General features: G+C 39.6%; 1 protein-coding gene across 1 annotated transcript in view; it reads left to right on the forward strand.

The window, feature by feature from the left end:
* The window catches only part of LOC307271398 (alpha-actinin-4-like), an 80,408-nt gene extending 62,771 nt beyond the window's left edge, over positions 1 to 17,637 (forward strand). The window contains exons 9-22 of the mRNA XM_080053835.1: positions 1,160 to 1,252; positions 1,596 to 1,721; positions 2,952 to 3,056; positions 3,516 to 3,663; positions 4,277 to 4,427; positions 5,081 to 5,189; positions 5,676 to 5,816; positions 6,197 to 6,379; positions 6,602 to 6,736; positions 7,207 to 7,386; positions 8,526 to 8,672; positions 10,411 to 10,491; positions 13,702 to 13,860; positions 15,688 to 17,637. Coding sequence (XP_079909961.1) covers positions 1,160 to 1,252; positions 1,596 to 1,721; positions 2,952 to 3,056; positions 3,516 to 3,663; positions 4,277 to 4,427; positions 5,081 to 5,189; positions 5,676 to 5,816; positions 6,197 to 6,379; positions 6,602 to 6,736; positions 7,207 to 7,386; positions 8,526 to 8,672; positions 10,411 to 10,491; positions 13,702 to 13,860; positions 15,688 to 15,846 — 1,917 coding nt within the window. The 3' untranslated portion in view covers positions 15,847 to 17,637. The remainder of the gene's footprint in view (positions 1 to 1,159; positions 1,253 to 1,595; positions 1,722 to 2,951; positions 3,057 to 3,515; positions 3,664 to 4,276; positions 4,428 to 5,080; positions 5,190 to 5,675; positions 5,817 to 6,196; positions 6,380 to 6,601; positions 6,737 to 7,206; positions 7,387 to 8,525; positions 8,673 to 10,410; positions 10,492 to 13,701; positions 13,861 to 15,687) is intronic.
* Positions 17,638 to 18,572: the final 935 nt, after the last annotated feature.

An 18,572-nucleotide genomic window follows, 5' to 3' on the forward strand; every position in this document is an offset into this window, starting at 1 on the left:
AGAACCTAGGCTGTGGATTAACACCAGATTTGTTTTCAGCCCACACACAGTACAGACAGGTAGCTGATCAAGAGGAGATATTCACTGATTTTGACAAAGTGATTTTGACAACAAGCGTTCTCCAGAATCACTGACTCCACCTTCTTAAGCCTTAAAAAGTACATATTTTAAATCGAAAAATGCTTTAATATTTCTGATAGAATAAATAGAAAGTGTGTAAGCCTTTATGCAGATTATATCCTATATATCATAGTGTGTGTACTGTGTTTGTAATTCCAGTGTTATATAGTAATGACCTACTGATGTGGACTGCAGCGCTACATGAACTGTAACTAGATGTACGGACTGGTCCCGAGTTGTGCCGGGATACGCATGGAGCTTTAAAAACACAAACACATTGAACTAACCATCAACCTGCCAGAGCATGTTTTAATCAGACAGAGGCTACGTTCCTTTGACTTCTAGTGATTGGATTTTGTCTTTTTTTGCACTTATTTTTTTATTTAATTTTAATAACGTGTGTCTGACATAGATATTAGATATCTTACGATCACTGCCTGTGTGTGGAGTGTGTTGGCACAAGTTTGGAGAATAAAAAAAAAACTCTTAAAGCTATAGTGCGTAACTTCTGAGGAATTCTGAGTAATAACAAAAACACTGTCTGTGCACCTACATGAGGTAAAGCCTTCGGTGATCACGCATGGATTTTAAGTCCAGGTTTTTTTCTTAGCAGTAGAATCAACAACTGAAACATTTCTTCTTGGGATTTTCTCTGAGCTCCTGCACCAGTGTCTTGGGGGGGGGGGGGGACCAGTTTGGAAATGCTGCCATACTGAGAAATATGACAGCTTAATCAACTTTGTGTCAACTCGTTTGGCGATGGCTTGAATGAAAAATTGACATTCATTTATATGAAAAAGTTACGCATTATAGCTTTAATATTTAAAATAATATAAAAGCTGAGGGTTAGGCACTAATAAAAGTAATGGACACTTTTTTAAAGTTTGTTTTAGTGACTTTAAAAGCGCAGCATCATGTTTTTATATAATGCAACTACAGTGAATGTTGTTACAAAGCTTTGGGCACAGTGAGTGAGTTAGTGAGTGGATTTATTGAACCAATCACAGCGAGCGATACTCAGCTCTCTGCTCTCTGATAGGCTGAGACAGCAGCCAACAGGATCTGCAAAGTTCTGGCCGTCAACCAGGAGAACGAACAAATGATGGAGGACTATGAGAAACTGGCCAGTGAGGTGAGTGAATAAAACACAGCTGATTTACCAGACGTTACATTACAGATGCACTGATGGGGATATGTTTTACTCTTAAGACACTGTTTCACAATCTTTATATTGATTTCCTTTTTTTCTTTTCTTTTTTTACTGTATTTCTTTAAAAAATAATATACTTAATTCTTTTTTTTTCTTTTTTTTATTGGTTTAAGTCTTTTTTCTTTTCTTTTCTTTTTTTTTTACTATTTTAGTCTTCTTAATTACTGCTACATCCATAATTTGTATTTTTATTTGTACTAGATTGATTTCCATTTTACAATGAGCATTATTGATTTGACAATTTTTTCATTTCTTCTCCACCCAGCTTCTGGAGTGGATCCGTCGCACCATCCCGTGGCTGGAGAACAGGACCCAGGAGAAGACTGTGAACGACATGCAGGCAAAGCAGGAGGACTTCAGAGACTACCGCTGTGTGCACAAACCACCCAAGGTACACAGAAACATATATATATATGCTTTATGCTCACATAAACATGCAGCAAAATATGTGTGGATAACATGGTAAAAAGGACCGGTGCATCTCAAAAGAATAAAAAAAAAATTGTGTTTATTGAATTCAAAATCCAACTTTAATATATTTTAGATTCCTTACACATAAAGGTAAATAACTTCACACAGCAACTTCTATATATGATTTATGCTCACATAAACATGCAGCAAAATGTGTTGTGCTGTACTATCTACTTCATTAGGTACAGAAGGATCTACTAATGCAATATGTGTAGATAGTATGGGGCGGCAGTGGCGAAGTGGGTAGGGAGGTCGCCTCTGGAGTGCAGGGTCGGAGGTACGATTCCCCGCCTACCCGCCACATGTTGAAGTGTCCCTGGGCAAGACACTGAACCCCAAATTGGGTTCAGTGTTCAGAAAGCGCCTTGCATGGCAGTTACTGCCATCGGTGTTTGAGTGTGTGTATAAAATGTGAATATGTAAAGCGCTTTGGAAGCGCATTGTGAAGCGCCTTGTGACCCTGGTCTGTGAAGGGCGCTATATAAAAAGCTTACTTACTTACTTAATAGTTATTACATTGCATTGAGCTGTAAGGTCACATATACAAGCAGCACAACATGAATACAATCTCAAATACAGGCCAATATGTGTGGATACTATAGTAGATAACAATAGTACAGGTGCATCTAAAGAAACATTTCATGGAAGTGCACCTGTAGATATTACCAATAGTTGACCTTGCACTTGATCTATGTCCTCACTTCCAGTATCTGGTGCTTTTATAGCCACTCGTTTTGTCATTTTATCTATCGCAATATTTTGTTTTTTTAAACCCTGTAAAGCGCTTTGAATTGCCTTGTGTCTGAATTGTGCTAAATATTATTAAAGCTGGGGTGGAGGATTTGGGGAGAAAATGGCAGTTGGGATAGAGATTTGAATCCAAATACCTCAACCGCTCCACTTGTTCTCTTTGGTCCCTCCCCTATGGTCCCTCCCTAACACGCTCTACACCAACAAAGTCGTGCCAAAGTGAATGGACAGTCCCAACTGCCAATAAGAACAGAGAATCGTAGCCTCACTCTGATTGGTCAAAGTGTACAGCTCATGTTAATTTTGACCAATCAGAAATCACACAACCCAGCTTTAACTATTTTATTAAATTTAAATAAACAATCTTGCCTTGCCTGACCCTGTAACCTTCTCCCCTCAGGTCCAGGAGAAGTGTCAGCTGGAGATCAGCTTCAACACTCTGCAGACCAAACTCAGACTGAGCAACAGACCGGCCTTCATGCCTTCAGAGGGACGCATGGTGTCTGTGAGTAGACACAGACAGACAGACAGGCACACAGACAGACAGACAGACAGACAGACAGACAGACAGGCACACAGTCAGTCAGACAGACAGACAGACAGGCACACAGTCAGACAGACAGACAGACAGACAGACAGACAGACAGGCACACAGACAGTCTACTAATGCAATATTCAGTCAGACAGACAGACAGACAGACACACACATACGGACAGACATAAGTATTGCAATCACTCACTCTTTCACACACACACAAACAAACACAGCTGCCATATTTCACTCAGTAGTGGAGGATTGATAGGAGTAATTCCTTATGACCATTTCACAGTGTGTGCATTTCATATTGAAGGTATTGTCATGGGTCATTTGTGGTATTTTCCTTCATGATATACACTCACACACACACTCACACTCGCACACACTCACACACATAGGTGATTGACTCCTTGGTGTGTGTTATAGGATATAAACGGCGCGTGGCACACCCTGGAGGGAGCAGAGAAGGGCTACGAGGAATGGATCCTCAGCGAGATCAGACGTCTGGAGAGACTGGAACATCTGGCCGAGAAGTTCCACCAGAAAGCTGCCATCCACGAGAGCTGGACCGATGGTGAGGACAGGGACACATACACTAATACACACACACACACACACACACACACTCACTCACTCACTCACTCACTCACTCACTCACTCACTCACTCACTCACTCACTGCTTTAGCCTTCATTAAAAAACAGTAGTAAAAAACAATAGTGCTAAGATTGATTATGGAAAGTTTAGTTGATGTAATTGCTTTATAAGTTGAGATTTTTAGTTCATGGTATTGGGGGGAAAAAAAATAATAAAGTTGAGATAATGTCCGTTAAAGATGGTTGTATAGGAGGAATATGCAGACGCAAACAGACCAGGTTTAGTCAAATAATAACACCTAAATGTACATTTTGGACCTTTGATGTATACTGGTATGAAAGTAGACATGTTATAGAAGCAAAATAGACAGACAGAAAATCTCAAAATTGACGTGTGTGTGTGTGTGTGTGTGTGTGTGTGTGTGTGTGTGTGTGTGTGTGTGTGTGTGTGTGTGTGTGTGTGTGTGTGTGTGTGTGTGTGTGTGTGTGTGTGTGTGTGTGTGTGTGTGTGTGTGTGTGTGTGTGTGTGTGTGTGTGTGTGTGTGTGTGTGTGTGTGTGTGTGTGTGTGTGTGTGTGTGTGTGTGTGTCTAGGTAAGGAGACGATGCTGAACCAGAAGGACTATGAGACCTGCACCCTGTCCGAGGTCAAGGCGTTGCTACGGAAACACGAGGCCTTTGAGAGCGACCTCGCCGCGCACCAGGACCGAGTGGAGCAGATAGCCGCCATCGCACAGGAGCTAAAGTACGTAAACAGGGAAAACACTGTGTTAATACACAGCCTAGGCTCCGTAAACAGTGTTAATACGCAGCCCAGGCTCTGTAAACTGACAGGGAAAACACTGTGTTAATACGCAGCCTAGGCTCTGTAAACTGACAGGTTGCTAGCTCATGTACGTCAAGAAAAATAAGCAGAATAGGAATATAACTCTGGTATCTTAAAGGTGGAGTCAGTGATTCTGGAGAACGTTTGTTGCCAAATTACCTTTTTGTCAAAATCAGTGAATATCTCCTCATGATCTGCTACCTGTCCCTACTGTGTGTACACTGAAAAAAAAATTAATACATAGCCTAGGCTCTGTAAACTGGTATGTAAACAAAGGGTGCCCACTGTAGCTAGCAAAATACCAGCTTAAAGAGTCTAGGTCTAGGCTGTGTATTAACAGTACACAGTACAGACAGGTTGCCGATTGTAAGGAGATATAAAAAGTGATTTTCACAACAAGCGTTCTCCAGAATCACTGATTCCACATTTTGAATCCTGAACCATGTATGAACTCTTGTGTTAATTGTACCTTTATTTAACCACGCAGGATAGTGATGGATGGATGGATGGATGGATTAATGGATAGATAAATGGATGAATACATTTAAAAACCTCTTTTGTTTCTGTCCCAGTGAGCTGGATTACTACGAGTCTGCCAGCGTCAACGCCCGCTGCCAGAAGATCTGTGACCAGTGGGACAGTCTGGGAGCCTTAACCCACAGCCGCAAGGCCTCGCTGGAGGTGTGTGTCTGTGTGTTTCCGTGTGTGTCTGTGTGTTTCCGTGTGTGTCTGTGTCTGTGTGTTTCCGTGTGTGTGTTTCTGTGTGTGTGTCCAATTTTAGATAACTTTAAACCTTCCCCAAATGATATCCCGTTATATCTATTTCTAGTTCAACTGCAGCCTGTTTGGTTTAGTTTTTGGCCGAACTCTAACTCTACATTCTACAAGATTACATTGAACGTATCCAGATGAAATTAACTTCATAAAATACTCATTTTAACTGAATAGCACTTGAACACATCACAATGTTACTAAGAAAAAAAGTTGAAATAGTTTTAGTTTTTATTTAAAAGTGTATGAAAATTTCAAATAATACTCTAAGGCCCTAATGCTTAGTAAAATGTACAATTGTTTACTTTAATAGCTCTGAGTGGGCCTGTTTGAGGTCCTGTCTTTGATTGAGTAAAACTGATTTTAATAACCCTTCTTGTGTGCTTCCCTCTACAGAGAACAGAGAAGCAATTGGAGTCGATAGATGAGCTGTACCTGGAATACGCCAAACGCGCCGCGCCCTTTAACAACTGGATGGAGGGAGCCATGGAAGACCTGCAGGACATGTTCATAGTGCACAACATAGAGGAGATACAGGTGACTGGGACTGATTTCAACTAGAAACGCTTGGAGCACTGTGCCTAAAAACCTTTTTTCTTGGGGGGGATTGGAACGCAGGGAGAGTTCCTCATGTTTCATGATGAATTTATTGAATATCACCACTCTTTAAAAAAAATAAAAAATAAAAATGTAATTAAGTGATATAACATAACTATATCACCACTCTTTCCCTAAGTAAAAAAAAAAATAATTGTAGAAAAATCTGATTATTTTTCATTTGTGTAAGTACTTTCTTTTTGTTTTGTTCTTCTTGTTATAACGTTCAAACATTTATATTGCAAAAAAAACGAGTCCTGATGCTTCTAAATGTACTTACTGACATACTGACTTGGTATTATTTATTTATTTATTATCAGGGTCTGATAACAGCCCATGAGCAGTTCAAGTCGACCCTCCCTGAGGCGAATAAGGAGCGCGAGGCGATCCAGGCCATCCAGGCCGAGGTGCAGAAGATCGCCCAGAGCAACGGCATCAAGCTGAGCGGAGCAAACCCCTACACCACCATCACCCCGCAGAGCATAGACAGCAAGTGGGAGAAGGTACGGGACGATAATCAAGCTCTTTATTTATCATTTAAATAAAGAGCTTTAATTTTCGACACTTTTTTATTAATTATACTTCTTTTAATTTTTTTAACGGTCAAGTGACTTTTTTTTGTAATAACTTTATTTTTTAATTAACTATATTTTGTGCATATTACATTAGAATCTTTAGGAAGACCAATTATGCCATTTGATTTATTATTATTATTATCTCTCTAGGCGATGGATATGGTTCCTCAGCGTGACAATGCGTTGCAGTCTGAGCTCAACAAACAGAACAACAATGATTCTCTCAGAGCAAAGTTTGCCACTCAGGCCAACACAGTGGGAGCGTACATCCAGGCCAAGATGGAGGTAACACACACACACACACACACACACACACACACACACACACAGACACACACACATGGTTATGAGCCTACACGCTGTCGCTACATGGCATTGTGTTATTGTTGAGGCCAATTCATTCTTTCATGAAAGTCTGTGACCTGTAGAATTTCTTTTCTTTTAGATAGATTTTCTTTTTTATAAATATTTTTATTTTAGATTAACATTTTCTTTCTTTATTAATATATAAATGTTTCTTAATATATTTCTTTATATAATAAATACAAAATAAAGTGTTGCCTGGTGACATACAATGACATATAGAGAGGGGGGTTACAACTTAAATATGAAACGGCAGTATGCTCGGACCAAGTATTTTTTTGTTGTTACATTTTTAATGTTTAAAATAAAGATTTCAGTCATTCATTCAAATATATAATCTGTATATTAGTTGTATTAACAGTATAGTAAACACTGTCTGTCTGTCTGTGTAGGAGATTGGCAGGATATCCATAGAGATGAATGGGACCCTTGAGGACCAGCTGACCAACCTGAGAGAGTATCAGAAGAACATTCTGTCCTACATGCCGGAGATCAACACACTGGAGGGATTCCACCAGCTCATCCAGGAGGCGCTCATCTTCGACAACCAGTACACTTCATACACCATGGAGGTAAGAGAGAGACACACACACACACACACACACACACACACACACACACACACACTTCATACACCATGGAGGTAAGAGAGAGAGACACACACACACACACACACGTCATACACCATGGAGGTAAGAGAGAGAGAGAGACACACACACACACACACTTCATACACCATGGAGGTAAGAGAGAGACACACACACACACTTCATACACCATGGAGGTAAGAGAGAGAGACACACACACACACACACACACACACTTCATACACCATGGAGGTAAGAGAGAGAGAGACACACACACACACTTCATACACCATGGAGGTAAGAGAGAGAGAAAGACACGCACACACACACACACATAGTACACTTCATATACTATGGAGGTAAGAGACACACAGATGGTTTCCGACATGCCTAGTTTTGTCGCCATGGCTGTGTAATAAATCCTTTGTTTTTTAACGTAAGTCGCTGTGTAACATATCCCCTCCTCCCTGCCTACAGAGCCCGCGTACCAGTTTACAGAGACTAGGTTGCAACTTTTAAGAACTGAAAAATGAACACGTTTCTGGCCGTTATGACGCTATCGGCAGTTATTATAGAGCTGAAGACTTTAGACTTTATTGTCCCCAAGCGGAAATTAATTTTCACTTCACAGTACAGTTATGGACAGCATGCCGACAGACAATAACAGATGGACAACAAACACAACAGAAATAACATGTAGACAGAATATATAAACAGAGTGGGACTAGGGTGTTTTACCTTGGTCTTTTGTTAAGGGCTGCTATGGCTTCAGGCACCAGGCTTCTGCCATAGCGAGCCTATGAGTTTCTTAGTTTTATGTCCTTGGAATAAATCCTTAGTGTCAGTTTAAGACGCTATTCAACCAAAGATTGTATATAAAACCTTATCGAACATATCACTCACTCACTCACTCACTCACTCACTCACTCACTCACTCACTCACTCACTCACTCACTCACTCACTCACTCACTCACTCACTCACTCACTCACTCACTCACTCACTCACTCACTCACTCACTCACTCACTCACTCTCTCACACACACACTCACTCCATACTAAATAGCAGAAAGAATGGGGATTGGAAAGCAGCCCTTCTAACATAATGTCTCTCCCTGTCTGCAGCACCTGCGTGTGGGCTGGGAGCAGCTCCTCACCACCATCGCTAGAACCATCAACGAGGTGGAGAACCAGATCCTGACCCGAGACGCTAAGGGCATCAGCCAGGAACAGCTGCAGGAGTACAGGGCTTCATTCAACCACTTTGACAAGGTCAGGGCACAATGCACTTTGTTATTATATATATATATAAAGTACTTGGGTTGGGAGCTAAGGATAATAATTTTTTTATTTGTTTGTTTGAACTGATGAATGCAGCTGTTCTCCACACATTGCTATACTTTATATTAAGGCATTGTATCATTGGAATTGGAAAAACAAATAAAAACAGATAATTATTAAACAGACAAGTGGACAGACATAAAAACAGTAATATTTACAAACATTGAAACTGTCCTAACACTTGGTTTACTACTACACTTGTTCAAGAACCATTATTATTCCCTTAGAGAATTCTTACCCTTATATTCGGCCTACAGCATAAACCACACTCACTCACCCATACACATCAATAAATTTATTCTGTTTTAAATATGAACCGTGCAGCATTTGACATATTGACATGTATACCAACACAATGATGATGCACCACACCATGCACCTTCAGCTCTTTACCCAAATACTTATCCTACGTAAACATATATTTACATGCTACAAGTAATGTTTGTATTAACTTATGTATGCATATCTACTCATTGGTTGTTGTAATATCACCGTGTACATTATGTCAAAACTATTGAGTTAAGATGAAGAGATTGAGACGTCTTACTCACCTCAAATCATTCAAAAAAGTTTGATTTCTTTGAGCTGACTGTAGATTTTTTAGCGTTTTCTATATTAATAAACTAAATGTGACGGATTGATGTTCAGACTTTAAACGGGGGTGAGAGGAGAGTGAGACGTGTGAGTATATCTCCAGATGTTTTCACATGATGGGAGCATGTGTGGACTAGACAATAAGTTGTGTTTGGGTTTTATTTCATGGCGTAAACAGACACTATTGGTGCACCGCCATGTTTCTACAGTAGCTCAGAACGGCCAAACTTAATGGCCTTATGCATTTTTATATATATAGTGGGCGTCCTGGGGAAATGCACCTGTTGGAAGACCAAGAAAAAGTACTATAGAATAAATAACTAAATACATCGTCACCTCATCACTTGATATTGTGGAAAGACTTGAGGCAGTGGGTGGATGAAGCCATCTTTAGTAACTAGATTCTTGTCCTTGAAGGCCACCGTAGCCTCTGTAAATTCTCCCAAAGCGAGGGGTTAGCAAGGGAGCGTCATCATTCACCCCCTCACACTCCTGTCTGTGTGTCACTGTCTGACCTGGTGGTTGTCTGTCTGTCTGTCACTCATCCCACCGTGTGTGTGTTCACTCACATGTCTGTTTATCAGTGTGTCCAACATTGTGTCTTCTTTTACAACCAACAAAACACAACAGAAGTCTTTATTATATTCTATTTAACTTTTTTTACACACACACACACACACACACACACACACACACTTCTTTATAATGTGTTCAGAGTTATTAATACATAGCGCTTAACAAAGGGTTAGGAAGGCTGTTGTTTAAATAAATTAACTTTGATATATATTAAGTCTTATCAATGCATTTTCATATATAACTTGATGTGTGTCCCCATACATACGCATGTGTTTTTAAACTGTATGTGTAGTGCCTGCGTTGTTGTCCATCGTGTAGACTTGTGTGTTGTTGTTGACATTTGTCTGTGCCACCCCCCCATTCTCTGTCCCATGTGTCCTCACCGTTCAACATCTTTGCATGCTGTGGAACCCCATGACCTCACCACCTTCCATCCCTGTCTTCTGATTGGTTGATGACACCGTGGCTGCTGTGTGATTGGCTGTTTGGCCTCTCTCAGGATCACAGTGGGGCTCTGATGGCCGAGGAGTTCAAGGCCTGTTTGATCAGTCTGGGCTACGATGTGGAGAACGACAAGACGGTAGGAAGAGAGAGAGAGAGATAGAGGGAAGAAAGAAAGAAAGATGGAGGCTGGATTTATAAAGAGCAGGAGAGCAGAACAGGCGAAACTGCCATTCAGAATGATCAAATATTTACTTTTTTTTTAATATTTAAAAAAATGTAATGCCATGTTTCTACAGTAGCACAGAACAGACAAACTTAACAGCCATACACAGTTGTATATTTAGTCCTGGGGAAATGCACCTGCAACAGTAGCTTCTGGAAGTTCTCCCAAAGGGATGAAGCCAAAAAACACATTATTACACACTGCATCTTTTAAAATAAAATCCACTTTGCCAAAACAAAATCACAATAAATGTTGTCTGAAAGTAATCATTTGCAGTATAAACTGGTCTTTGGTCAGTCTGCGCTCCTGCTCTGATGATCTCCGGGGTTTAGACAGGTTTCAGTGAGTCAGTCTTTAGGGCAGAGATGTAATGTCTCTTTACGTACAGCAGGGGGCACTGTTGCTTTGTGCTGCTTTAGCTCCACTCGGCTCCCACACTCACTCACACACTCTCACTCTCTCTCTCTCTCTCTCTCTCTCTCTCTGAACAGACAAGCCCTGCGTTCCATATCATATTGCTTTCTTGTTACTATAGGCCTACTACATACCTTAGTTTGCTGGTTTGCATATTACAAACTCCAACTTTTTTTAAATTATTTTCTTTATTTATTTTTTTCTACAAAATGCAATTGGATGTATAAGGGCATTTGGGTTATTTTTGCATACTGCATTATTTGAAATGCATTTTAAATTGGGACATCTTAAATCTTTTTTTCTGGCATACTAAATACTAAATAGTATGGAACTCAAAGTATGGGTATTGGAACACACGGCCCGTCTGTCCTTCTGTCTGTCGGGGTTCTTGACTTTTCGCTGTTAACTCACTGTCTGTGCTATTTTATCTTTTTTTCTTCACCTCCAAAACATTACACACTTTCTCTATAAACATTTTTATATCTGTCCATCACTCACTCACTCTATCTATCTATCTATCTATCTATCTATCTATCTATCTATCTATCTATCTATCTATCTATCTATCTATCTATCTATCTATCTATCTATCTATCTATCTATCTATCTATCTATCTATCTATCTATCCTATCCCCACTCTTCTTACCTACCTTATCAACCAACACACACCCCGTCCCTGTCCTGTCCTGTGCCTTGGCGGCCCACAGAAGCGATCGGGACAGATGGTTTCAGATGATTTCCGGGCGCTACTCATTTCTACAGGATACAGCCTGGTACTGCTGCTAGCACGATGCCACTGCTAGCATGATGCCACTGCTAGCATGATGCTGCTGCTAGCATGACGCATTCACAGGGTGTCCGCAGGTCCAACAAAGATCACAATTCAAATTAGTTTTCCGAATCCAAATTCTTAAATGTGCAACAGAGTTTTATAGCCACTTTGAGTTTTGTCGGTTACCGATAATGTTGTTGAATTATGTAATTTTTTTATGTAATGTAACTTTATTCTCATAATTTAATTTCTTTTATTTCCCTCTATGGCCTGCTCCGTCGTATAAATGACTGGCAAGTGGCATTGATTTGACACCATGCTTTAAAAAATCTGAACAGCATCTTAACTACTGTTTTATGAAAAATCTCAAACCATATTTAGCCGAAAATAATGATTAAATGTTGTTGCTGCCTGCAGACACCCTGCTCTCTCTCTCTCTGTCTGTCTCTCTCTCTGTCTCTCTCTCTCTGTCTGTCTCTCTCTGTCTGTCTGTCTGTCTGTCTCTCTCTGTCTGTCTCTCTCTCTCTCTGTCTGTCTGTCTGTCTGTCTGTCTGTCTCTCTCTCTCTCTCTCTGTCTGTCTCTCTCTGCTTCTTCGCTGCGTGTCTTATGTTGTCTCGTCTGTAGCTTTTCTTCTTTCTGCACTTTGCCCCTCTGTGCGAGAAGACTTTATTTAGTATTAGTAATCGTTTGTCTATTGTCTGTGTTCCCCGTTGATATTAACCAGTGATCATGATATGCATGTGTCAAAGATTCCCAATGTTTTACTGTGTGTCATGTTCCGTCTGCATCTGTGTGTTTGTTTTTGTACAACTATTTTTGTGAGAACAAATTTGTGCTTTGGCCCTTAAGAGTGAACATTTTTGGTCGTTCTCACTTTGGGACAGGCCTTTAAAGGGCTGTTTGAGGGTTAACACTATGTTTTAAGGTTCAGGTATGAATTTGGTTTATATTAGGGTTAGTGTAAGGGTTGGGGTTAGGCATTTACTGTTGATGGTTTGGGTAAAGGGCTAGGGAATGCATAATGTCAATGAATGTCCTCACAAGTATAGCTGTACAAATGTGTGTTCTACTGTATCCTATAAACTAGGTTTTAAGGTTCAGGTATGAATTAGGTTTAGGTTGGGGTTAGGTATTTAGTTTTGAGGGTTAGGAGTAAGGGGCTAGGGAATGCATCATGTAAATGAGTGTCCTCACAAGTATAGTCGTACAAATGTGTGTACTTGTACAACTGTTTTTGTGAGAACCAATTTGAGTTTTAGACCTTAAAGGCCTACTTCACCGGTTTGAATATGAAGGTGTATTGAATTCTGAGATCCTATGTAGTATAAATGTGCAAAAAAAATTGAAATTGGTTCATCCTAGCCTGAGAAAAGGCCGAAAGAGTGTTTTTTTTAACCCTATATTAATCTTACTGTGACATCACAGTAAGATAAATATAGGTTTAAAAAAAAACCTTACTTTGTAAATATTACTGTGATTTCTCCTACTGTGACATCACAGTAATATTTACAAAGTAATTTTTTTTTTAACCCTATATTTATCTTACTGTGATGTCACAGTAAGATTAATATAGGGTTAAAAAAAACACTCTTTCTGCCTTTTCTCAGGCTAGGATGAACTGATTTTTTTTTTTTTTGCACATTTATACTACATAGGATCTCAGAATTCAATACACCTTCATATTCAAACCGGTGAAGTAGGCCTTTAAGAGTGAAGACAAGTATGAATTTGGTTTATATTAGGTTTAGTGTAAGGGTTGGGGTTAGGTATTTAGTTTTGATGATGAGGGTAAGGGGCTAGGTAATGCATAATGTCAATGAATTGTCCTCACAAGTATAGCCGTACAAACATGTGTGTCTGTGTACATGTGTATTGTGTGTGTTATTACACAGTGCCTTCTCTCCCAGGTTAACCTGTGTATTCTGTTGTTCCCAGGGCGACACAGAGTTCACGCGCATCATGAGCATAGTGGATCCTAACGGCAGCGGAGCCGTCACGTTCCAGGCCTTCATAGACTTCATGTCCCGAGAAACCACCGACACAGACAGCGCAGACCAAGTCATCTCCTCATTCAAGATCCTGGCTGCTGATAAGGTGTGTGTGTGTGTGTGTGTGTGTGGAGACTTGAGGCAGTGGTGGTTGATGCCTTCTTCAGTAACTAGCTTTTTGTCATGGAAGGACACCGTAGCTTCTGTAATGTGTTTTCCATCAGACCTACACTCAGAACAGGCATTTAAAGGATCAGTTTAAGGCGAGACACCCCAGGTGAATAGGGATTTTTTTTTAACTTATAGATATCATCATGAAACTTTGCCAGTTGATTACTGACACAAACACAATCATTTTTTGTATTACATGTTTTTCTTTAATATTTTATTAAATATGCAAATATGGCAATATTTAACCAATTATGCGTAAATTTGGGTCATTTTTCGAGAAAGATTTTGAGATGTTGGATAAAGCCAGAGTTAAAATCTCTATTTTATTTTAACCACATATTAGTTTCTAAAGTTTTTACACAACGGATTTTGGATACAGCCTTTTTTCATTTAATAAATCAAAAAAGACTATGTACATGTCTTAGAAATGCATTTTCGGCATGTTTTTAGGAGGAAAATGTATCATAAATCAGACAATTAACAATATATTAACAAATCCTTCTGTAAAAACCTTTCAAATAGTGCTATGAATGATCATAGAAAGTTTGGTTGATGTCAGTGGTCTAGAAGTTGAGATATCTTTCGCAGAGTATTGGAAAAAGCTCATTTTGAGAAAACGGCCGTTAAAGATAAAAACGTGAATTCTGCTGATAATAGCTAGAGTAATTTATTGAATTAGGCCCTACACCCTTCAATGCCATATAGGCCTACCACTGCTTAACATATATAAACCATAGCATAGTAACATTTACATCCACATGCTAATTTAAACGTGGTTAATTCATTATTAGCCACTGTCTGTCAACCTGCTCCTGTCGGCACAGACGCTCTCTCTCCCCACCATCTCCCCTCTGATCGTCTGACAGTCTGTGTCTCTCCGACGTGATCGGCGTGATTTACATGTCTTTAACACTTCTCCCCTTCAAATGGCGATCATGTAATGTCCGTAGCCAATTGATTAAGTATTTTTTTTGTCTTGGTTTGGCATATTTTCGACGTTTTTCCCATTTTATTTTGTGATTTTCGAGCTACCCGGGGCTAGCATCACGTGATGCCTTTTAGCGAATCACATCGTCAGAAATGTGCATTAGCCAATGAGGTCGCTTTCCTAGCATTGAATCCCTCCTCACACTTTCACGATTGGTTACTGATACAAAGGAAATGACCATATTTGGATCAGATAACGTTGTTCTTGAGATTCACAGCTTTCCAACAGTACCATGGTTATTATGATTCATACAGCGGTCGCGGTGCTGTATGTTACGTTAGAATGCTCACTTTTGACGAATTTAGGAGCAAAATACAGACGCAAGCAGTCAAAGTTTAGTAAAATAAACACCTAAAACGTATATTTTGGACATTTTATCCATACTAGTATGAAAGAAGACATGTTATGGAAGCTAAATAGACACAAATCTCAAAATTGACCAGTGCTTAAAAAAACGATGTTTTTGCCTGCCGTGTCTCGCCTTAAGTGTTTAATATTTAGTTAATACTTGGTTTTAAGGCTTAAGTAACTAGATTATTGTCCTTGAATTCCACTATAGCTCCTGTAAGTTCTCCCAGACAATAACAATTTAAATATACATTTTAATTTTTTTTTTAATTCTCTCTCTCTGTCTGTCTGTCTGTCTGTCTGTCTCTCTCTCTCTCTCTCTCTCTCTCTCTCTCGCTCGCTCGCTCTCTTTAAAGAGTTAATACTTGGTTTTAAGGACATCTTTAATAGTAACTAACTTCTTGTCCTTCTGTGTGTTCCCATCAGGCGTACATCACAGCAGACGAGCTGAGGCGGGAGCTTCCCCCCGACCAGGCAGAGTATTGCATCGCCCGCATGGCGCCGTACACCGGCCCCGACGCGGCGCCCGGAGCCCTCGACTACATGAGCTTCAGTACCGCGCTTTACGGAGAGAGTGACCTCTAGACAACCAGCGCTATAGCGTTAAAGAGGGCTTTGGGTGTGTTGGTTGTGAGGCTGCCCCTGTGAATGCCTGTCTAGAAATGTAACAGAACGGTTTGAAAGAGCTTGATGAATGGCCTGTAAATTCAGATTTTGTGAATTGAGGAATTTAAGAATTTGTGGTTAAAAGGAAAAAAAAAAGTGTTTGTGATCGGGCAGTATCCTGGGGCAGCCGCGCGGGTCCTTAGCTTCACCCTCTCTGCCTTTATGGGGGTTCAAACTTTAAACTAGGGTTTAAAGACACAAGCTGATACTTATGCTAATTATTTTTGTTTATTTTTATTATAATTTTTTTCTTCTTGCCAGCGGAGGGGCGGGTTCTGGGGTGGCGAGGTTTGTGTATTAGATCCTAGAGAGATATATGACCAACCAGAGATACAATAAAAATGACATATTTACCCAGAATTCAACATGTTTCTGCTGGATAAGGTGACCTGTCTAACCTCAGCTATTTTCCTCCTCCATATTTGTTTATTTCTTATATTTTTGTCATTTTGTCACATTTTTATTTTTATTTTTTTCTTGGGGCAAATGGGTGTTGCGTTCAGTGTGGGTGGGGTTGGGTGGGTATTTTCGGCGCTGTACATACTTATTTTTTTCAGTGCGAATAAAGAAGATTGACACACAGTCCAAGTTGTTGAGAATTCCGAATAATCAATCGCAGGCTTTCTAGTAGTTGCAAAGTAGAGTGACATTTATTATAAAAAAATTAAAAATTAATAAAATAAAAAAAAACAAAAAAAACAACGCAAGATATTTGAAAGCCAATGATAGCAACAGACACAGCAGTTTCACCAGAGGATAGGTTTGAGCTTTCGTTATTTTTTCTTTAAAAAAAAATTGGTAGCCATTAAATTAAGGCTCGTAGTTTACCTTTAAGGCCTTCTCCTGTATAAATCAATCCCCACCACGATTACACACAAAATCTTTTTGCTTCTGTGAAACTATTTCTCCTCTTTGCAGGTGGGCATAAGGTGCTTATTTAAATACAAGAAACTATACATTTATATGATCAGTTAACGAAAGAACGTAGTAGGCAAAGAAGAGGTTTAGTCCAGTTTTATATTCTAGAAATCGCACACACACACGTTATGTCATGGATGCATTTGATTGGATGATTTAAGTTGGTAGTGAGCTCCCGTTTGAATTTTTGGAAAAATGGTGGAAGACATAAAATCAAATAAAGGTGCCTATTGGTGGCTACAGCCCTGTCCCTCTCGTTTGTGTATTAAGAAAAGGGAAATAATCTTATACTGCAAGGAAGGAAGGAAGGAAGTAAGTAGGTAGGGGAAGGGTCTAGGAAGGGTCTTGTATGTTATCGTTACAATAAAAAAATAAAGTTATGTAGAAAAAAAAATATAAGAAATTGAAAAAAAATTCTATGCAATCATAATGAGTTCTTGGGGGAAGTTGGTGGCATCAATCAGGCCCCTTTCAAATTAAAAGTCCCCGGGCTAAATTACAAATAATTTTCCAGATTTCTCCAGAGTTTTGAAGGGTTAGGAGTGACAGAGAGGGGATGAAAAGACTTGGACCAAAAGCTTGTGTTTCTATATTTCTCTCTTTTTTCCCCTTTCTGAGAGTTTCCGGAGCGAAATGAACTCTGGAAATAGTGATTATTTTTTCTTTCTTTTTTTGTACTCTTTATTAATATCAAACCTTATCTGCTGTACTGGAAACTGCAACGCCTTCTGTCTCTAATGATAAGTGAGTTTCACAAAGCACACATAAAAAGTTTCCTTACAAAATACAAAACGCTTGTCCCGATGTCTTTCTTGTACTCGTATGTCTGTCTGTTAAACGTGATGGCAAATACATTTTAAATATCTATGCTCATTCTACGTAGATTTGTGAACTGAAGAACATAATTGTTCAAATAGTTAAAGGTGCTCTGAGCGAGAGCTCTGTTGTTCCTGGGCGAGAGTCCATGACAGGCATTAAGAAAAACTATTTTTAAAATAGCATTATTTGCACTGATGGTCTCGTTTGCTGTTACTCATTTATGTTATTTATGATCATCCAAGGAAAAATGAGACCGTTTCAGAAATAAATAAAGTTCCTCGTAGCACCTTTTAAAGTATTTCTTTTATTTGCAGAGGGATAATGTACAAAAAAAAAACATTAACCCTAGCCAATGAGAGAGATATTGTACGTTCCATATTTTAGCAAATTGCTCCTGATAGTTAGCTTGAACCCTGCGTGGTAGCTGCTGCTATCGGTGCACGAATGTGTGTGTGATTTGGTGAATGTGTACGAAACAAAACCAGGGAAAAGTGCTTGGCCTATATAAGTGGAGTCTATTTACCATTTACAGTACTTCAATGTGTCTTCTTGGTTTTAATACTTTATCACGGGGATTTAAATAGTTCGCACCAGCAGGTAACCAACTCTGAAAGGGTTCACCTAAACTGCATGCAGCCTGTTTAAAAGAAATCCCCAAAATCTTAGTTTAATATACTACAAACTGTTAAAGGTTCATGTGTGATGATGTAAGAGAAACCAGTGCCAGCAGCAGGAATGGGTGTTTCTCTGTATGGGTTTCCTGACATACATGGTTCTTTAAGTGCTATACTCTGTGTGTGTGTGTGTGTGTGTGTGTGTGTGTGTGTGTTTCTAAAGTCTACAGTGTGTGGCTGCTGCTAGTGGGCACGAGGAGCGGAAATGGGCAGTACCTTCTGCGGAGGAAAAGG

Source organism: Ammodytes marinus, assembly GCF_949987685.1.
Source record: "Ammodytes marinus genome assembly, chromosome: 3".
NCBI classification, from domain to species: Eukaryota; Metazoa; Chordata; class Actinopteri; order Uranoscopiformes; family Ammodytidae; genus Ammodytes; species Ammodytes marinus.